The sequence below is a fragment of the Phyllostomus hastatus genome, unplaced genomic scaffold (genome assembly GCF_019186645.2).
Source record: "Phyllostomus hastatus isolate PE091 unplaced genomic scaffold, TTU_PhHast_1.1 phas_contig_348, whole genome shotgun sequence".
In the NCBI taxonomy this organism is placed as follows: domain Eukaryota; kingdom Metazoa; phylum Chordata; class Mammalia; order Chiroptera; family Phyllostomidae; genus Phyllostomus; species Phyllostomus hastatus.
In genome coordinates this window covers 1,624,421-1,646,550 of record NW_025333860.1, presented here as the reverse complement: position 1 = coordinate 1,646,550, position 22,130 = coordinate 1,624,421, and the positions used below count along the sequence as shown (strand labels likewise).

Sequence of the window (22,130 nt, the reverse complement as noted above, 5' to 3'; positions counted from 1 at the left end):
GTGATGAGTATAAATAAGAGAAGTAGTGACTGGTAGTCTTTGGTACCCGAGGTGCTCAGCTGTAGACAAACCTTTTTTATTCACTCCTTCAAAAACAGGAAGAATCTCCAGTCCCTGCTCAGACCTTGCAAATTGTCCAATGGTGAAGAAGAGACATCTCACCATCAGAAGGCTCAAGAGGCCAATGTGGGCAAAATCTAATATTGCTTAAAGTCATCTTCAGTAAAAATGAAGAGATGCTGCTGAGCCACCTCTCTGACCAGTCTTCCACATAGGCATTCTGAACCTTTCACTCGCTGACCTGTACCAATAACCTGTGCATTATGCTTGGAGCAGGGAGTCAGGGAAGACCAGACCTGTCTGAGTAATGGGAGAGCTGAGACTGTAGGCACCTGTGCCACAGGCCCCTATGCCACACTCTTTCCCGTGCCACCTGGAACTGTATTCGGAACTGTATCTGGACTGTCTCCCTCACCTGACCATGGACTCCAAAGAGGCAGAGACCTATGTTAACCCATATAACCTACTATCCACTCCACACCTAATCAAGGCCTGGCACACAGTAGATGCTCTGTAAATACTGAATGGCAGTGTATGCGTGAACTGGGAGTTGTCGGCCCCCAGCTCAGAAAGAAAGGCAGCAAGAAGCAGAGGCCTGAAGTTGGGAAGTGTGGCCAGGTTTAGGAAGGTCTCTGAGCCTGAGGGGCGGTCACAGCAGGAGTTTTAGAGGCAGGACAGAGAGAAATGTTAGCTACTGTGTGATCCTCGTAGTCAGTTCGGGCCGCTCTAACCAAAACACCATAGACTGGGTGGCTTAAACGGCAGAAGATGTACTTCTCACAGTTCTGCAAGCTGGACATTCCAGACCAAGGCGCCAGCAAGTGAAGTGGCTAGGGAGCGCTCGCTTCCTCACTTGCAGACAGCCATCTCCTCACAATGTCTTCACAGGGTTGACACTGAGAGCAAGCTCTCGTTCTATTCTCTTTGTTTTGTTTTCTCATCCAATAAGAATACTAATCCCATCGTGGGGGCTCTACCCTCGTGACCTCATCTAAACCTAATTACCTCCCAAGCCCCCCCACTTCCTAATACCATTCCCCTCAGGGTTAGGGTTTCAACATATGAATTTGGGGAAACGCAAACATGCAATCCACGGCTGACAAATGCTTACTACATACCCGGCACCACAGAAACCTCTCTGCACAGATTATTTCATACAGTCCTTGCACCATCCATAATTTAGGAATTGTTACCGTGCCTTTGATAGATGAGGAAACCAAGACCTCAGGAAACAGGCCACATAAGTAGCAGATAATAGAGTCAGTATTCAAACCTAAATCTGGCATGTTTCCAATACAACTAAGCTGCTCGGTGTCGACACCATGCCCTGACGCCAGTCTTCATTCATCTTCCCACCCTGCCCATCTTCAAGACACAAACTGGAAAGAGCCCTAGCTTGGAAGCCACAGCCTGGGCTTTCCTGCTGGCCCTGCCATGAGCTAGCGGGGGGCCTTCAGATCACTTACCTGAGTGCTGGTCTCATCTACAAAATAAGAGCTGGGGTCAGATGAACTTGAAAAGGTGCCACCAGGTCTTCAGATCTGCAAGTCGGCCTGGGAAACATACAGCAGTCATGCCCCATGGCTGCCCCCCACCCTCCTCACTCCCATAATTGAACCGAAGTTAAAAAAGAACTGGACATTGGCTCCATATTGACCTTTTTATTGATAAATCAAATGAAAAATAAAAAGGTGTAAGATCATAAATGTGGTTAGCATGGGGAATGGGTATAGCACTGGGGAGGGAGAATGAGGTTGGCCATACCATAGAGGGAGCGGGAGGAAAAGTGGGGAGGGGAAGAAAGGAAGGTCTCTGCTAAAGCTCCTACAGCTCACCTTTCAATTTCTCATGTCTCCCATTCTTTCCTGGACAGAGCAGCTGGAAATGGTTTCAGGGCAACATCTAGTAGTTTATCTATAAGATATGGGAGATGAGGAGCTGGCGGGAATATGAATGTGGGATTTGGAGGGATTCTCTCACTTGCACCTGTCACCAGAACCCTGTCCATGGTGAACTGAGGGTCAGGAAACTTAATCCCAGTCCCAGCTCAACTGCAAACTAGCTGTGTGACTTTAGGTAAGTCACTTCTCCTCTCTGGGCATTTCTTTGGCTGTAAAATATCACATTAGACTCTATGGCAGATTCTATTCTGGCTCTTGCAATGCCAAGTGTGTTGACAGCCTGAGCTAGGCCAGGAGACTGGCTCAGCTTTGGAGAAATAAGAGAGGCCCAGCCAGAGGGATACAGTGCTGGCCTTCACTGGAGTTTATTTTGTTAGCAGCAGCAGCAAATCAGAGTGAGTGTAAGCACACACACTTATGAGAACTCACTCTTGCTGTAAGCATGATCGTTGCAGAGTTCTCTGGCAGACCCAGATTTTGCTCTACGTAGAAAGCAGGTCCAGGGAATGGGGGCAGGGGAGAGTGATCCAACCACAGCAGTCACACACTATGGGGGGGGGGATGTAAGGTACAGTGGAGGTGGGAGGAGGGCTGTGTGGGCTTTGGAGTGGGGCTGGGAGGTAGAGCCACATCAGCACCTCATTGTCTGCCACGCTGCTCATCTCAGACACCCTCCCCTCTTCAAAGAGAGGCCTGGGCCCTTTGGCCTCATTGAAGCAGCTCTTCAGGTAGAGACGCCACACTTGGCATCGAGATCCTTGATTCCTGTGCGGTTGATACCATCACAGCAGGGGTCAGGGTTGTCTCCATTGGCTGGAGTTCAATGAGGTAGGCTGACTCGGTCTCCCCCTTGCCTTTTTGTGCTGACAAACTCATCCATGGCTGGCCACCCTCCTACCCCAGCTCTGAGTCTAGGGGGGCCCGACTGCCAGCCCTTCCTTGACAGCTGGGTAGGCCTCACCTGGCCTGAGAAAACTGACCATGAGACTGGGAACAGGCTGCCTCTCCATAGCCTGCATGGACTTGCGTCAACTGTGACAACTTCAAGGGCAAAGGGTCCCCACTTGAAGACTGGGGGAGAGGAGTCTACATTTGAGGTTTCTGTTTAAGAGAGGAGAGTGTGGTTCCAGGCCTGAGGTCCTGAACCACACTGTTTCTTGACTTGGTAGCCAGAAGTCAGGCTCTGGGTGTGCATGTGCGTGTCTATGAGTGTACACCTGCACGTGTGTGACAGGGTGAAGGGGATGCTTGGGGAAAGACGCTGAGCCTGGCCTACCTCAGTAAGGGGACTTTGCAGTCCCCCAGGTGAAACTGCCAGAGGCCCATATCTGACAGCAGATTCTCCCACAGGGACACTAGTTCCCAGTTCAAGGCAATTCAGCAAAGCTTTATGAAGTAACTTCACAAAAGGCACAATGGAGGCCCCCAGGGTGGCTTTGAAAGGAGTACTGGTGGGGGGAGGGGGAGGCCTAGCAGCAGCAGCCCAGGACCCTGGGGGTATGGCCCCCCCTTCACTGATTCGACTCACTGCTCCAAGACCTTGAAGGACAGGGGGGTGCCGGTCTTGGCAAAGGACTTCATCAGACTGCTGGGGTAGATGCACCCAAGCTTCTCCGGGGTTGGGAAGCCCCAGACCCTGTAGAGAGACAGGCTCAGCCGGTCCCCAATATAGAAGGGACCCACCCATTTGGCACTGCTGCCATTCCTGGGGAGGGACAGCAAGAGGACCTGGTCGCCCACATTCCACTCTTTCTCCTGGCTCTCCCGCTTGAAACGCCTGTTCTCTGCCTTTTCGCTGGCTGTGTCGGCCACCCTCCAGTGGAGCTCCAGCAGCTCCCCCACCAGCTGCAGCAGGAAGACATCCATCTTGAGCCCTTCAATATTTGCAGAACTCATCTCCCACCACAGGGGTTCCATCAGCCTCTCTGGACCCCCAGTCAGGATTTGGAATGGTGTGGCCTGGAGGGAGGAGGCCCTGAAGGCCAGGTGCAGCAAGGGCAGGGAAGCTGCCCACTTCTTGCCATGCAAGAAGATAAACTCCTTGAGAGCCCTCTTGAATTCCCAGTAGGCCCCTGAGCTCGTCAGGCAAGGGAACTGGAGGTCTCTACACAGCGAGGCAGCCTGGGCTCCCAGGGCCAGCCCACAGCTCACCAGAACATGCCGGGCAAACTGGGGACCCTGGGCAGCCTCCAGCCTCACGGGAACACCCCACCTTGCAAACACATGCTGCAGCAGCACTTGGGCCACGGCCATGTGCGTGTAGGGCTTCAGCGGGAATGCTTCCACCCACCTGGTGTTGGGGTCAGCCACAATCAGAACGTGTTTGTGGCCCTCCTCACTCACAGTGATCGGGCCCACCACCTCAATCTGCAGGTTCGACCAGGGGGCAGTCGACCTGAGGGGCCACAAGGACTCAATAACCTTCAACTCACTGCCAAGATTTCGGGGGATGCAGAACAAGCAGCTCCTGCAATAATCTCTAACATGCTCCTGCATCCCAGGCCACCACCCCAACAACCGCAACTTCTTGTAGGTCTCCTCCGGCCTCTGGTGGGACCCCACGGGGAGGTCATGCACGGAGAAAATCAGATCCCTCCGGAGCTGCCTCGGGACTACCCAGACCTTGGGCTTCTTATCTCCCTTGAACAGAAGCAGGCCACTCTCCTTGTCCAGGCTGAGTGAGTTAAAGGCAGAACTGAAGGGTGAGGAGCCAGACAATTTCTGCCCAGCCTGCAGCTTGGCAATGATATCTGCCAGGGTGCCGTCACTTAGTTGTAATGCCAGCAAGTTAGGCCTCTTGCCCACAGTAAGGGGAGACACCATGGGAACTGGCACATCCGTTGGCAAATTCCAAAACTGCCCGCCCCCCTGTGCACCCTGCTTGGCCAGGGTGTCCACCGTCACAGCAAACAGGGAGCCACGGTAGGAGGTTCGGTAGATGAACGGAAGGGATGGGAGGCCAGAGGTGAGGGATATGATATAGGAGAGCAGGCTCGGGTGAGGTAGTGGGGCCCCATCGGAGGACAGGAAGCCCCGGGCCCTCCACAGGGGCAGGAGTTCCCAGAGGAGGCTGAAGACCCAGTTGCAGTGTGTGAGGAAAACCACAGGGAGGTGGGACTGGCCAAAGCGCTCCAGGCCACAGGCCACTGCAGCCAGGTGGGCATAGGTTGGTGTATAAGGCGAGCAAGAGAAGGAAAGGGAGACAGGCGGGCTGGTGGGAGACAGGACATAGAGACCAAAGCCAGCACACCACTCGTCCTCACGGTAAAAGCAGTAGCCTGACATGTGGATGCAGACAAACGTGGACAGGTCAGAAAAAGGAGGCAGAACCTGGAAGAAACGAGGCATGGAGGATACGGGAGTCAGCAGCCGGTTTTCCCCCAGCAGGCCCTGGAGAAGGGCCAGTTCCAGGGCCCTCTTGCCTTTGTCCTGTACCAAGAGGGACCATCGGATCAACCACGCTTTCGACACCCTGCGGCCCTCCCACGCCTCAGGGTCCACTGTGGAGCGAGCAGCATAGGAAAGGTCCAGGACCACTGGGGTGTCTCCAATGCAGCGGGAAAAATGCTTGAGCGCCCAGGCCACAGCGTAGGGGCTGTCTCCCCCCGATTGGGGGCCCTCACTCTCCTCGTCAGGGAGGAGGGGTTTTGAGGTATAGGCAATGGGGTGCTTCCTCCCTGAGTGCTCCTGATAGACAGTGGCCGTCAGGGCCACCTGGCTCACTGTCACCTCCAGGTGGAAGGGTAGCTGGGGGTTGGGGGCCGTCAGGCAGAGGGCAGACACCAGGGCTCGCTTCAGGGCCAGGAAGGCCTTCTCATGCTCCTGGTCCCACTGCCAGTCTGGCTTCTGCTTGAGGAGGCTGTGTAGGGGGCCCACAAGGGCTTCGTAGTCAGGGATGACATCCCGGTGGGAGTCCATGAATCCCACGAAGAAGGAGAGTGCGGTGAAGTTGCTGGGGATGGTCAACTGGGCCAAGTGGGCAAGAACCTGCTGGCAGGGAGCCTGCCCATCCCAGGGGATGCCTAGGGAGGGAGAAGCCACCGCGGGAAGGAGATCAATGTCAAGGGCTCCATCAGTTGGGTCATGGAGGCTGAGGCACCGGAGGATTTCCTCTGAGAGGGAAGGGCACTCAGCCCTGAACACCGACACCAGCGAGGAGTCCAGGTCCTCTACCTCAGCTGGCCTCTGCGTGCCCTGGCCCTCCCTGGGCTCCTCGTCCTCGTCCTGCCTCTCTTTCGGCTCTTCATCCTGCCCCTCCTTCTTCTCCTCCCTGACTTCTTCCACTTTCTGAGGACTCTCCAGGGGCCTTGGATCAGCGGTGTCACTCAGCTCAGAGATGCTGGCTGAGCTGGGAGGAAGAGCCTTCCACACCTTCAGGAAGTTGCCGATGTCGGTGTCCAACCTGTACCGAAACAGCAGAGCGGAGGGGCCCCATGGAGTGGGGAGAGGGACAGCCGGCCCCAGGAGGTCCGCCAAAGGGAAAACCACACCTGTGGAAGCCCTGCAGGGCCCCACCCTAGTGCTCAGGTTGGGCAGAGTGCCAGCCTGCGACTGAGCAGACCCTCAGGCAGGACCCTGCTCACAGGCACTCCCTCTACCTCCACCATGTGCCAGGCCGAAATATGAGACTCCAGTGTTCTCTAAAAGCTTATCCAGTCAAAAACCTCAGTGGCCAAGTGACATTTTCTTTGTTTAGCCTCACCTGAGGACATTTTTGTATCACTTTTTAGAGAGAAAGGAAAGGAAAGAGAAAAATATCAATGTGAGAGAGCAGCATTGATTGTATGCCTCCCACACACACCCAGAGAGGGGATCACATGCGGCTAGACCAGGGACCGAACGCACAACCCCAGTATGTGTCCTGACTGGAAATTGAACCAGCGACCTTTCAGATATGGGGTGACGCTCCAACCAACTGAGCCACACCGGCCAGGACAACCAAGTGATATTTTCAACCAGTTTTAAGTCAGTGGTTTGGTGGGAATTGGATGACTGCTAGTTCCAACCTGATGCCAGGATGAACGAGCCAGGAAGAGGTCAAGAGAGGGAGGGAGGCCTGACTATGGATTTGGGAGCTTATCCAGCAGACAAACTTCAACCACATCATTTTTTCCCCAAACTGGGAGCATGAGTCTGGGGGACACTGGCCCAGGAAGCAGTGCCCTGCCCAGACAATCCACCACAGTCTCTTGTGAGCCCAGGGAACTGGGAGAGGGACAGCAAGGTGCCTCAGAGGAGGCAAAGGCCAGAGCATCTGAGTTACAGCAAACTAGTTCTGCTGGCACCAGCAAAGGAACCTTGGGAAAGTATTTGAGTCTTAGACTGTGGTAGTGGTCATGCATGTCAAACTTAAGTTGTAAGGACCAAAGGAGATAATAAATGTGGGAAAAAATTCTACTTGGCATAGACTCTAGACACAGGTGCTCTTGCAAACAATGGAACAAGAACGAGGCCGCAGCACCAGTTCCAAAACCAAAGTACTAGGAAACCATCGACAGCCCTCCACAGGAGATCCCATACCGGTGGGTGCCCCGGTGATGGAGTACCATGCAGCCACTAAAGTGAGCCACGTGAATTAACCTCTGGCAAAAACAATAAGAATTGAATACAAATGCCAGTTGTGCAAGGGTACACATAATCTTCAAGCACATGTGCAAACCTGTAAAACCACAAAACCATACTGGAAGTGGTTTATGGATGCACCAATTAGTGGGAGAAGTACAAAGACGTGAAAAAGTCAAATCACTACATAAATGCTGGCTGGCACTTAGGGGAAGATTCTAGTCAGTCGCAGGATGGGCTAGGACGCAGGGGAGGCCCATTACCTGTTTGGCTTCCTCAGAAACTCATCCAGGGTGGGGCCATCACGGCCCAGGGGGTCATCGGGCACCATGAAGAGATTTCCCGCAAAGGTGAAGGGCAGCAGGCTGGACAGGGAAGAGAGGAGACAGTTGCAGGGGAGCCCTTGACCCGCCCACACCCCACTGCTGCCTGGGCATCTCCATGGAGCAGAGACCCACACCTCTTCTCAGCAGGTGCTGGTGGACACTGTCCCAAGGACCCTCTCCCTGCCCCAACACCCTGCTGCCGGGGCTGCCCGACAATCAAAGGGAAGGAACAGCCCAACCCCCTCACCGATCTTTGACCATCAGTTTCTTGGAATTATTCATCAGGATGTGAAGCTGCTCGTTGGTGACAATGACGCCATCTGTCTCCTCTGCCAGCTTCACCATGAACCTGCAAGGAGAGAGGGAGTCACTGATGACCAGTGACCAGCCCGTCCCTTCCTGGGCCTCTGGGAAAATGAATTTGCAGCTTCACTTTGTGTTGGACCAAGGCCGCCCTTGGTAGTGGGAAGCCAGGGCTCAGGAGCCCACCCGCCCCCCATCTGTGCGATACCATTTGGGATCACCACTAGCCCCTGGGAGGGGAACTGAGATGGATGCCTCCCAAATGTATATACAAACACAAACCCTCATTTCACACATAGGCATTCACAGACACCCACACAAACCACACACTTGTTCACATCCAGACGCGCATTTTACTGCTTCAGTTTCTGCATCCGTAAAGCATGAAATGCCTCCCATGTATTGCTATGAGGGTTAACTGAATGACAGCATATCAAAGTATCTAGCTCGGTGCTTGCCCCACAGCATACGCACAAATTTTCCATTATTATCCTTCACCAACACATAACATTCATGTAGTACACACATAAAAACACACATCTGAATAAAGAAACCCATTTCCCAAGGATCACTGCTCCTTAATCCCTTTTACCAGGAAAGAAAGCGAAGGCCACCTCCTCAGGCCTTCTCTGAAGATTGCCTTTAGGGCCGCCCCAAACATGCTATTCCACTAGTGCCCAGCAGAGGGCCTTCTGCAGAAAAGCCATCTTCCCCAGAACCCAGGCCAGAATCTATAGGTACTTAAACACCTCACACAGGGGCCTCGATCTTGAAGGAGAGATGCCTGAGCTGCCCTCCCAGCCCTTCCCAGGCCTGAACGCTGAGCAGGTGCCAGGTTTGGGGGAAAGTGGAGAGAAACAGAATTTCTCCCTGTCCAGCTTAGGAGGTGCCTTGGTGAAGCCAAGACCCATGTCTGCCCAGCATGGACTCCAGCCCTGGCCCAGGGACTCCAGCAGGGCCTTCCTGCCCCACAGAAGCTGCATCACAGACGCCCCCGTGGGCACACTGGTTGTGCAGCCATGTTGGGGACTAGGTGCTTAAGACTGACAAGTAGGGAGGCATTTGGGCTTTAGCTAGGAGATAGGGGCCAGTCTAACCATGATCAGAGCCCAGCCAGAGCTCCGACCCCACATAGCCACACACATACCTCCTCCCGGTTTCAGGGCTGGGGAAGGGAAAGACTGAAGCAGGTCCTTGGGACATGAACTTCAACTCAAAATCAGCTGCTTGGGGGAGCAATTCACTCGACACACCAGGAGTCACCTGGGCTAACCCCATCCAGGGCAGCGGGCCTTAGTTCATAGGTCAAGGGGGAAGGAAGCCTGTTAACTAAGGGCAATGGAGCTGCAGAGCCCCAAAGTCAGGAATGCCCCTTGGCCTCGGGCACAGCCGACACTGGAGCCCTCTCTCGCTGTGTCCCTTTCTCTGCCTACAGAGGGTCACGTGCCCTCCTCTCTGAAATGACCCGCTCAGACATGTTGCCTCCATCTCCGGAGATCGGACGAGGCAGGACCCCACCTGACACGCCAGCCCAGTTCCCAGAGCCCCACACAGGCCTGGGGACTGGCACACCTGTAATCATAGGTGGTGATCTTCTTGCCATTCTCCAGCTGGGAGGGGGTGATGGAAAGCATCTTGAGGGAATGGAGCTTCGTCAGAAAGTGGCTCTCTGGAAGTGAAAGGCAGAAGACAGAGATCGTCAGAGGAAGGGCTGCATGGAAAAGGCCATGGCAGAGACAGAGAGGCAGGGAAGGAAAAGCCGGGGGCTGCCGCAGGAGCAGGGGGAAGGGACAACTCACCTCTCACCCTCCGGTTCTTCTTCAGTTGCCAGGTGGGTACAAACACAGTGACCTCTCGGTGTCCCCGGTTCCAGAAATACTGCACGGCCATGGCAATGCCACGGCAGGAGAAGAAGTGCTGAAGGCCGTGCCTGCGGGCATGGCGGGACGTGAGGGAGCCACTTCCTGACCTAGGAATGGCCCTGCCTCTCCCCTTCCCTCAGGGCCTGGGCAGCATAGCGGGCAATGCCAGGGCACCAGCATCAGCACCACAGGCACTGACAACGCCTTTCTCCCTTCCCTCCATCATTAAACATTCCATGAGCACCTACTGGGTACCCTCACCTACTGTGTGGGTATGCATGTGTGTGCATGGGCACATGTGTGTAGGGGTCTCCAGGGCAAGGGGAAGAAGGCAACCTCTACACTCACAGAGTTTAGGTTAGAGCTGGAAGCAAACATTCTCGGACGACCTACTGTGTGCTGGGAGTGTGCTCAGCACAGATAACTCTACTGTGTTGGTACATTAAGTGGTTTTGCATATATTTGTGCTAACACACACACACACAGTAGGTGCTGTGCAAAGAGGGCCATCTCTAAGGGTCGGTCAGGAAAGACTTCATAGAGGAGGCCTGCGCTGGGCCCTAAAGCTCCGGCTACACATTTGAAAGCTGGCCCCGGGGTGGACTGGTGCCATGGTACACGAGGCAGGCTGCAGTGGCAAGAGCCTGGGCCTCAGCAGTGGGCAATCTGAACTCACAGGCCAGCTGGACCCCTTACTGGCTCTGGGACCTTGGGCAAGAGCCACTATATCTCTGAGCCCATTTCTGCTTTTGTCAAGGAGGGAAAACAGGAATCTGCACTTGCAGAGCTGCTGTGACAATTCCACGCACACGGCTTCGCAAGCAGTAGCCACTCAGCATGGGCCACTTCCCTTCCACTTTTCCCCATGTGAACCCCACGTCATTCATATACAGGGGTCTAAAGGAATGCCCACACTGTGCACCCAAGGATGCCCTGCCCCAGCTCCCCAGCATGCCCAGCCTGCCCCATGCTACTCACACCATGGCCACGCTGCTGCCATCAATGACCACTCGCCGCAACCCCTGGTTCCCAGGCTCTCCCGACAGGTTCAGCTCGAAGGGTGTATTCAGGGCCTCGTGGTACCTCTGAAAGCTGGTCACTGTGCTATTTGCCTGCGGTTGTCGAGGTGGCTGCCTCGGGGCCCCCTCCCAAGCCCCCAGGAGCCCACCCACCTGAGAGGGCTGCTTACTACTGGGAGCCAAAGTGCTGCTGGATTGGAGGCCCTGCCTCCTGGCCTCCCCCTTGCCCTTTGGGAAGGAAGCACTGCCCCTTGAGGAAGGCTGGACCTCTCTCAGGAGCTTGGCTGCATCCAAGGCCGGCCCTGGATTTGTGAGCGCCTTCTGAGCTGCAGGCATTTTCGGAGCTCTGGAGGCTTTGGGAGCCGCAGGTGCTTTGGGGGCCGCAGGTGCTTTGGGAGCTGTGGACCCTGTTTTAGCTGCAGGCCCACTTTGAGCTTTCGATGTTTTGGGACCCGCAGGTGATGTTTTGGCTGCAGGCATTTTCTGAGCTGCAGGTACCACTTGAGCTGCCAATGCCAGTTGACCCACGGCTGCCTTTTGAGCTGTGGGCCCCCTGTGAGCTGCTGGCTTTGTGGGAGCCAAAGGCACTTTGGGGGCTGCAGATTCTGAGTGCACTGCCGGCATCATCTGGGCTGTAGGCACTTTGGGGGCTGGAGGCAGCACTGGGTTTGTGGGTGCAGTTTGTGCTGTGAGCGCTGGGGCAGTCACGGGCACTTCAAGAGTATCAGGCACTGTCTGAGCGTCAGGTACTGACTGAGCTGTCAGCCTCCCTTGATCCACAGGTTCCCCTTGAGTTGCAGGCACCCCTTGCCCTGTCAGCAGCACTGGAACGGGCCCTCCTTCTGGCCCCTTACAATTCCACTGTACCCTTTCTTGGTCCCCCAGCTCACTTCCAGCTTCGAGTTGGGGTGTAGAGGTCAAAGGTGGCCCTACCTGTGGAAGTCCTGGGCTAGCTTTGTCCTTTACAGCCGAGCTCCCTGAGACCACCAATAAACTCATGACTTTTGGGGAGGTCTCTGCCCTTGAGCAGTCCTGTAGGGCTGCCTCTCCTCCTGGCCCCACTTCCGTTCTACAATCTGGGCTTTCCACACTGGGCAAAGGAACAAGCTCCTTCTGCTTCCACTCCAGGTTTAAGGGCAAGGGACTCTGCCCTGGCAGCTTGAACTGAATGGGGCCCAGCGGCCTGTGCCAGAAGGGGAGACTGAAGCACGCCTGGGACAGGAGCCAGGCCAGGTGGAGAGAATGCAGTTCGTTGATCCTCCAGAAGGTTGCAGCAATAGTCCCTGGCCACAAGGGCCCAAAGGCTGGCCCTGGGGCCCAGGCCTTCCAAGATGGACACACACCCAGGGCCGACACTGGAGGCTGGAAGGGGAGTTTGTCATCCACCCTCTGGACCTGCCTCTGCTGCAACAAGGCTTGTGAGTGGATCGCAGGATCCTGGCTGCTGGCGGCTGGCACCGGCCCTTCCTTACAAGCACTGTCCGATTCACTTTGGTGGTTGGAACCGACCCTGGAGGAAGCCCAAGTTTGTTGGAAAGGTGAAGAGACCAATTAGGTCCCAAACTCTTTCCCTGGGGTGGGGAAGCAGGGGCAGGGACAGAGATGCCAGACTGACTCCCCAGAACTTACCGCACCAGCTGGTTTGCTGTCTCCTGCTGTGTGTTCTGTCCTGAGGTAGCTCCCAGGCTGGTTAATCTCTTTGAGTTTTCTGTGCTCCCGTTCTGGATGGCCCTCATCTCCAGCAAGGGCCCAGGACCATCTCCCACAGACGTCATGGACAAGCCTTCCTTCTGCTGGTGGGGAAGGCAGATCAGGACCTCTGGGTTGGAGCGGGCGTTGGAGGTGCTGATGCGACTGAGCCACTCGATGATGTCCTCCTTGCCCGCAGCATCCTGCACCAGACTCAGCAGCAGCTCCTGGACCGCGGGGGGCAGCTGCAGCAGTTCCCCTGCATGCTGGTCGCCACGGATCCAGATCAAAGCCCCAAAGGCCCGGGTCACCTCAGCCTCCCAGATCCCCCGGGGGGTAAACAGAGGGGCAGGGCCCCAGCGCAGTCGCCCCACCAGCTCCTCCAGCCAGTTCTGGGTCATGATGAAAGACTCGGTCAGCCCGCCCACCATTAGGGAGCCAGGGGGGCCGGGCACCAGGTAGGCCAGGGTACTCCAGCAGAGGCAGTCGAGGAAAAGGCCCTGGGCCCCAAGGAAGGTGCAGTGCAGGGCTGGTGGGTAGCGAACCTCCTTCCACAGCTCTGGGTTGCACAGGCCCTTCAGGTACTCCTGCAGCCACAGTGAGGAGAACACAACGGCAGTCATCCCTTCGGGAGGTGGCCACTGGCTCACACTTCCCCATGCAGAAAGCCCAACCTCACCAAGCAGGTGCCCTCCCCCTGCCTCCCAGAAGCCAGTGACTCCCCCATGGCCACCCCCTCTCTTCCTGGTCCTGCTTCCTCACACGATCATTTCTTTCCAGGAAACTGACAGAATGGGGGAGCCCTGGAGAGAAGGGAGCACCTGGGTTTGGACTCAAGGGACCTGGTTCTACTTCCAATTCGACCTCAGTAAGTTAGGTTAACTGTGGGAAATTTATCATCTTTTCGGGGCCTCAGCCTCTTCACTTGTATGACAGGTTAAACAAGGTGCTCCTAAGGTCCATTCCTACCCTGACATTCCAGAATTGTGAAATAGCCAGAGGGAGGAGGGTTGCACCCTCCACATGCCAGGAACTTAGGTGACCTGGAGCGAGTTATTTACCCTCCCTGTGCCTACATTTCCTCATCAGTAAAGTGGGGATGATAGTTCTGCCTCACTGGGCTATTACAGAGCTTCAGTGAGTTAATACAAAGGAAGTGCTGGGCCTAGCGCCTGGCATGGCCTATTCCCATTTTGCAGGATCAGAGGGCTATGCAGCTTGTTCAAGCTAGAGGGTGACTGGGCCAGGACCACAACCCACATCTGTCTGACCTTGAAACCAAGGCTCTTTCCACTTCCTCAGGCTGACTACACATGACAACAGGATAATCCTGTGGGATTCTGGCTTAATCCACCTTCAGAGAGTCTATAGCACAATCTGTACCCGTAACCATGGTAACTCTGTTGCCCAGAGGGGACAAAGGAGGAAAGGAGGAGATAAATCGCTGGGCCAGCATCCAGGAGATAACCTCACAGATATGCACAGTATGTATGTACCAGAAGAAAGGCCTCTGGCTTTCTGGGCAGACCAAGTCCCCCTGCTTGCAGGGCCTGCACACTCAGTCTTTAGCAGTCCCTGGGATGGGAGAGGTTGGCTTCCTTCACCGCATGGCTGAGTCCCACCAGCACGAATCCAGGAGCTCCAAGGGAGCATGAGCACTCCCTCTTCATCAGTCCCCCCACCCCGCCCTCACTGACTGCATTCGCCCTCCTGCAGCTCCATATCTCCGTGTGGATAGCAGTCACGTTCACTCTGCTCTCTCCAAACAGTTCCATTAGAAAACAAATGTTCCATTTTGGATCTCCAGCAGCCATCCTGAAGACCACTCCGGGCCCTCTGCTCAGTGCCTAGCCCGTCATCCTTCCCTGCTCCAGCCTGTGCTTACCTCTGCCATCTACAGAAGAGGCCCACGTCATACTTGCCAACCCTTTCCCCAAAGGGCCCGAAATGCACCCAGGTACTTAGGCCCAGGTCTAACCCCTTTCTAATAAGTCCAAAAGCCAGTTCAAAACAGACATCCCAAGCCAAACCCTCCCACCCGCAACCTCAGCAGGACCCAAGGGGGAGTCTGACCAGGTGTGGGATCGCTCTCACAGAACTTAACAGACTTCTCCACCCCGTGCACCCCACATTCTAACCACATGAAAACAATATTCAAACATGAAGACATGCTGGGGAAGGAGATGGTGGCTGGTTTCTTTCTTTTGTGCAAAGAGCTTAAATATTTATTGTACCATTAACTGCCCAATATTTTTAAACTAAAAGATACATAGGGACTGAAATACTTTTTAAAATAATAAATCTGAATATTTATTGAACACTTACTACATGCCACACATTATCTGATTGATTCCTCTCTCAGCCCTGTAAGGGAAGTACTATCATCCCCATTTTAGATGGGCAAGGATGGGCACATGTGCTAGGTCACACAGGTAGTGGGCTGGGACTCTTAGCCTCTCTGACTCCAAAGTCTGGGGTCTTAACCATAATGCTGTCTATATTTTCAAGGAAAGAAAAAGGAAGGAAGGAAGGAAGGAAGGAAGGAAGGAAGGAAGGAAGGAAGGAAGGGAGGGAGGGAGGGAGGGAGGGAGGGAGGAAGGAAGGAAGGGAGGGAGGGAGGAAGGGGAAGGGAAGAAAGAAAAGTAAACAACAGGCATTTACATCCGGAAAATACCTGGAGCAATTTTCCTACACAAAGTCCACCCACAATTTTTTCCTCCAAGAGAAGAAAAAGTAGAGACGTGGCAGGAACAAAATAAGCACAGAAAAAGAGCTGTGTGTTTGTAAAAATATATTGCCCAATGTCCTGCAGATCCTTTGTCAACTTATACATTAAATCAATAGTTCAACACTGCTCTACACTTGATCAAAGTGCTTTATTATTTAACACCTGACTTAGGATTCTTCTTTCTCGTAAGCTAGTTGCCATTCACTGTCTACTTTCCAGAACCACCCAAAATTATACTGCAGAATACACGAGCCTCAGAAAATGGCAGCACCAAGAAACTTTGGAATTGGGAGTGAAGGGGAACATAAAAAAAGGTGGACTGAGGAAAAGTTATTTGAGGAGCAGTTAGATTCAGGAACCCCCCTAAACGTACACACATATATAAGCTGGGCAAGTACCTCCTTACCCACTGAAAATTTGTTCTCTAGAGAGCTGAAAACATGTCCTAGGATTAGAGGTTTATCAGCATACTTGAGGGTGTAGGTAACATATAAGAAAACATGGAGGAAAGGAGAAGGGCCAAATAATGATATCTACAATGAAAACTGAGTGCAAAGAAACTCGTTCTTCCCATTTAGAGATTCAGCAGCCAGACCCTGACCCTCCAGGACAGAAAAGAGAAAAATTCATTCTAGAAGTCCAGCCAGCCCAAGAGCAAAGACCACCAAACCGGTTCCCTTACAGACAGTGCCCCCATATCTCTGTACAGTCAAGCTCAAAATCAGGAAGCCTCAGCCTCAGCTCCTAAGTGACTCTTTTTGTTCTTCACTCTTAATCATGCAAATATGACCAGACATATGAGGAAAACTTCTAATGTGAGATAGATACACAAAAAAATATATATACAAGGGGGAGCAACTTGAAAAAAGAGAAAGTAGACAGGGAGAAGAAAATTTCAAAAAGTTTACTATCATTACTCTCCTCAGAGAGATAATAGAGAATATTGTACACACTGAACAAAAATAGAAAGTTTTTTTTAAAAAGAGAATTCAGAGAGGACATAAATTACTTTTAAACATTAAAAATATGATGGTAGAAATGAAAGCCCCAAGAAAAGGGTTGAAAGATAAAGTTAAGGAAATCTCTCCAGAAAGCAAAGCAAAAAGTCAGAGTTGGAAAATAGGAGAAAAAATATGAAAAGTGAACCAGTCAGTCCAGAAAGTCCAATGTCTGAATAGGAGTTCCAGGAAGAGAGAACACAGAAGCCACAGGGAAGAAAATCATCCACGAAGAATTTCCAGAAAATGCCCTAGATCTGAAGAACATGAGCGTTCAGATGGAAGGACCTACTGAACACAGTAGTAGCAAACAATGGAGGAAGGCAGACCCACACAAGGGAATCTCACTGGGAAACCTCAGAACAGTGGGAGAAACTACAAACTTTCAGAGAGAAATTTCACATGCAAAGGACCAGGGACCCAACATTGCCTCAAACAACTAAAAAGCAAAAAATCTGTGGAGTAATGCCTTTACACTTCTGCAGGAAAATAATTTTCCACTTACAATAATTCAATGTCAAAGTATCAATCAAGTGACCTTCAGACACGCAATTCCAACATTTACCCCCTATGAAGTCTTTCTCAGGAAGCTATTGGAGAGTGTTTTCCAGCAAATGAAGAAGAAAAAAAAAAAAACAAGAAAGGAGACCAACATAGGAAAAAGGCAAAGGCAGTCTTCAGGATAATAATAAAGAGAACTTACGGAATTTGTTTATCCATTCAACAAGGCATTACTGAGCATGTACTATGTGCCAGGCACTGTTCTAGGATGACAGATGTCAGCAAGCGTGGAGGACAGCCAGTTCAGACTGGAGGGAAGGACACAGAGACAAGCATGCTGAGGGCAGTCATCAGCATGCCCTTTACCGCTGCGCCATCTTTCTAACCTGCTGGAGCTACTGATGGGTGTGGACAGCAACCCAAGAAAGTGAAAGACACTCAGCTCAGGAAACAAGACATTTAACAACAACAACAACAAAAAAGGCAAAGAGATGTCAAAAATGACAGCAAACAGAAATCGCAGGATGACAGCTATGCAGGCCAGAGCAACTGATAGATTGACCTTGTAAAAACTATAGTGCAAGGCCACTGAACATTGTAAAATTAGCAATAACTACAAAGAAAAACAAGCATTAAAAAGCAAGGGGTTCTAAACCTGAGTAGAACAAAATAAGAAAGAAAACACAATCATAGTACACTTCAATGCTCAGAGGTTAATGATATTTGCATAGGTATAATGATGCAAATACTAAATATAGGTTTAACAGAAAATTGAAAATTAACTATATTGGAGATATAGAGGAGATGGCAATGTAAGGAAGTTACATCCTCACCTACAATAATAGGAAGTAAAAAATATCTAAAATGGATTCATCAAAAGCTAACGGTACCTACAACTTTGTTTAGGAATGTGGAGATGTACAAATGTCTACAAGGAAGGGCACGGAAGAGAGTCGTGTTGGGAAGGACAAGGCAGGGATTCATTATGTTCTATTGTGAGTCCAAAATTACTGGACTTTTCAATTATTAATTACCTGGATAAAAGAAAAATGAAATTTAAAAAAAAGGAGAAGGGCTCTAACCGGTGTGGCTGGCTTGGTTCGGCATTGGCGCACAAAGCAACAGGTCACAGGTTCAATTCCCCACCAGGGCACAGGCCTGGGTTTCAGGTTTGGTCCAGGTAAGGTGTGTAAAAAAGGCAACTGATCGATGTTTCTCTCTTGCATCAAAGTTTCTCTCCTGCTCCTTCTCCTTCCCTTCCCCTCTAAATAAATAAATAAATAATCAAACAAATAAGGAAGAAAGCTCCTTTTTCTCAACAAGGGCACAGAGTGCCCCACCCCCCAGCAGACACTGAGATGCAGATCTTTGTGAGACCCTGTCTGGCAGGACCATCACTCTCGAGGTTGAGCCCAGTGACACCACTGCAACCATCAAAGCTAAAATCCAATACAAGGAGGGCATCCCAGCTGACCAGCAGCTTTTGATCTTTGCGGGCAAACAGCTGGAGAGTGGCCGCACTCTCTCAGACGGCGACATTCAGCAAGAGTCCACCCTGCACTGGGTGCTGCGTCTGCAAGGTGGCATCATGGAGACCCCCTGGCCAGCTCGCCCAGAAGTGCAGCTGCGACAAGATGACCTGCCGCAAGTGTTCCACCCGCCTGCACTCCTATGCTGACCGCAGATCACAAGAACAGCCCATGCCCACCAAGAAGGTTAAATAAGGCCTCCACACCACAGCCTTGCCAATGGGCAGCCTTCTGCCCGACCCCTGTGACCCTGGGGCCTCAATAAAGTTTCCTGTTCATTGGCTGAAGCAATAAAAAAAGAGAGAGAGAGGGTAATGTGCCCACAACACAACTAGGGGATAGCCCTGATTTGTAGCATTTGCCAATTTATTATTTTTTTTAAATATTTTGGAAATCCTTTTTTAAATCCTCACCCAAGGACATACCCATAGATTCTAGAGAGAGAGGAAGAGGGAGAGGGGCCTTGCATATGCCCCAACCAGAGGCCGAACCTGCAAACCAGGCATGTGCCCTGACCAGAATCGAACTTGCAGCCTTTAGGTTTCAGGGACAACACTCCAACCAGCTTAGCCACAGGTCCAGGGTACATTTGCCAATTTCTCTAGTGTAAAGACTCCCACCATGCTAATTTCAAAGTACCAATGGGAGGCCACTGGTTTGCAAACTCCCTGAAATGTTATGGGAGCCAGTTCCAGCATACCCCTGGCCACTGGCAGTGTCCACGGCACTGTGCTCACAGTTAGTGTGAAGCCGGGATAGATGAACTCCCATCTGACAGCCAAGCCAAACCACACCCCATCTCCCAGCTCCCTGAACCCAGCCTCTGCCTCCCAATCAATGCCCTCTCCCATCTCCAAAAAGAGCCTCCAAAAAGAGGGAGAAGCAAACATGTCACCTCTCCTCTCGTCCTCACAGCGCTGCCCAGGAGGACAAAAGGGCTTGTCCCTGGCAACTCGGGTCTTTACTAAAACCCTCCTTTCCACTTGCTGATTTCACCTCAGTGGCCAGACCACCCAGTGTTTGTCTTTGCTGCCTGGGAATGTGATTCTAGCAATGTTTTTATTTTTTAAATCCCACCACAACAAAACAATGTAAAGACACTCTAGAGTTTGTCAGAAATTTTTCCTGGAAAACCAGCCACATATGATGTAGGACCGTAACCCGGCCCTTCTCCAGATACGTCCAAATCCTTCTTGACCCTGTTTCTCCTCACCAGCAGGCCATCCTTATCCACAACCCTTCCACACCGTGCAACCTCCAGTCTCACTGAGGCCTCTCTGCCAGTTGGCCTGTGTATCACAGGCCATTATCAAAATGCATGACTCTATGTCCCTGCAGCTGGAATCGGGGTCAGCCACAGGACCTCTACACAGAAACCACAAAACCTCCTTACACCGACCTTAGAAAGCATTTAATCCAAGCTTCTCACTTTACAAACAAGGAGACTGAGAGAGGGAAAGGGCTTGTTCAAAGTTGCACAGCTAGTGAACAACAACTGACATCTATCCTCTACAGCTCTGCACGTTTTGCAAACGTATGTGAACATGCATGGTTTCCTCTGATTCTCACAACCCTGCCATAATGTGGGTGTTATTATATTACTTTATACATGAAAAAACAGGCTCAAGAGAAGGTAACTGATGTGACCCAGGTCACCCAGTTAGAAGGGAGCAAACCCCAACTCCAACTCTCTCTACCACACCCCTGTCCTGGTGTACCTTGGCGGCAGCACCTTCAGCCGGGATCTCCTAACTCCTTGGACAAGCCTTATACTCCCTACCTTCCCTGCCCTACCTCGGACTCCCTCATGCTGTATTTCCATCTTAAACAGTGCCTCTCCCCAGTGGAAGACAGGGTGTGGGGAGCTGGAGGAGCCACTGGTCACATTAGCAGGGCCTGGGGTGTGAGGGCCCGATCCCGAGGAGGCAGTGGGAGTGGGAGTGGACAGGCCTGGTGAAGCTGATCCAGGACTGAAGCAGAAGCTGGGGAGCTAGGCACCTCAGAAAGCACCAAAAAGATTAAGAACCCCAAACAACCCAAAGGCTCCTCTTATTAACCCACCCTATCCCAGCTACTGAAAAGTCTTCATCTCATGGCTCCTTCACATCTGTTCGAGGGGCAGGCACCCCACCCCTCCCCCAGCACCTCTGTCAGAACTGGAAAAACTGCTGATGCAGCAGCTCGACAGAGGGGCTGAGGGAGGAACTTTCCAGTCTGTCTGCCTGCCCTCTGGCCAGTGCCTTCTGGACCTCCCCCAGCCATGGCCTTGACCAATTGGGATGTTGGTATGGACCCAGCTGGGGTGGTCTGGGGAAGAGGGAGGCTGTAGCATTCCTGCCGGGAAAAGATAAGATAAAGGAATCCTAGGGAAGAAGGAGACCTTGGCCATGATTGGGGGTCAAAGGGAGCTTGAGACGCCCAAGTGGAGGAGAAGCTTGTGAGAGAAGCCAGGGAGAAGCACTGCGTCTTGGCCTCTCCAGTGCCCAGTGCCATACACCAGGTCCTTTCATCTGAAAGCCCACGGCCCTCCTTCCAGATTTCAACCCATCCCTAAGGGCTGGTGCCTTCCAGAGCAGCGGCACCCCCACCCCTGAGCCCCTGCAACAGGCTGCCTAGGGCATCAAGACGGTGGAGCAGGGAACCCAGAGCTCTGGGTTCATGTCCCAGCGCCACCACCCCCACCTACCTGACCCCGAGCACTCAGGCCCCCTGACCCTCTCCAGTCCCTGATAACTCATCCGCAAAGTGCCAGCACTGCTTTACTAACATCTCTAAGGCCCCTCCAGCCCCAACACTCTGAGAGGCTCCATGGCACAGCCCAGGATTTAAGGAGATTTAAAAAGAGATAGAAAGATCCTCTTGGTGAAGAACAAAGAGGTGTGTTGCAGAGGCCATAGAAATGCAGGACCTTAAGTTTTTCCCCAGATAGAAGAGGGGAGTTGTGGACGCTGGGGCCCTGGCCAGGGAAGGCTGGTGGGGGCGGGGGGGTTCGCACGCTGGGGAGCCTCTCTCAGGGCACTCTAGGGACAGAAGTGGCACGCGAGAAAGGGGTGGGGCCGAAAAGAAAGAAGAAACCAGAGAGAAGGAACCAAGGCTGCAGATCTGGAAAGAGGAGAGGATGGTCCAGTACCTGCCCGCCATTCTGCCGAATCCAGATCCCGGGGACTCTAGGGACCCTTGTCTCCACGGGTGGCAGCGGAGTGGGAGAGGGGTCTGAAGGGAAGGGACGGGTGGGAGAGGGAAGAAGCTGTTTACCTTGGCTTTGCCCATGTTCTCCCTGGGCCCCTCGAGCTGCAGCCAGAAGTAGGGGCTGTCCGGGCGGCTCTGGAAGGCGTTCAGCTTGACCCTGAAGATGCGCTGTACTTGCAGCCGCTGTCGCTGCACCCGGGGCTTCGATTTGATCTGCACCATGACCCATTCCTGCGCGGGAGGGTCGCCCCCAGCCAGGAGCATGGCTGCCCCGCCTGCTCCTGCAAGGAGGGAGCCCAAAGTGTCACCGGGGTCCCAGTGCAGGAGGCTCCCCAGCCCCGGGTCGGAGAAGCCCAGGCCACGCCCCCTGCTCTTGCGGCGTGCCGGAGCCTCCGCCGGGGTCCTCCGGGCCCGCAGACCCACCCGCCCTCCCGAGCTCCGTCCCTTTCGGCGGCTCCAGCGA

At 53.0% G+C, this 22,130-nt stretch overlaps 1 protein-coding gene across 2 annotated transcripts; it reads right to left on the bottom strand.

The window, feature by feature from the left end:
• Nucleotides 1-1,730: 1,730 nt before the first annotated feature.
• NYNRIN (NYN domain and retroviral integrase containing) lies at nt 1,731-22,068 on the bottom strand. Of its 2 annotated transcripts, none has more exons than XM_045841281.1 (8): nt 21,734-22,068; nt 12,663-13,309; nt 10,993-12,543; nt 9,952-10,082; nt 9,725-9,821; nt 8,097-8,198; nt 7,787-7,888; nt 1,731-6,363 (listed from the first exon to the last, which is right to left on the bottom strand). In XM_045841281.1, the coding sequence occupies exons 1-8, from the start codon at nt 21,929-21,931 to the stop codon at nt 3,486-3,488; spliced, it is 5,706 nt and encodes a 1,901-aa protein (XP_045697237.1). In that variant the 5' UTR covers nt 21,932-22,068; the 3' UTR covers nt 1,731-3,485. The 2 variants fall into 2 exon arrangements, with proteins under 2 accessions (XP_045697237.1, XP_045697239.1); XM_045841283.1 differs by having other exon boundaries at nt 12,663-12,826.
• Nucleotides 22,069-22,130: the final 62 nt, after the last annotated feature.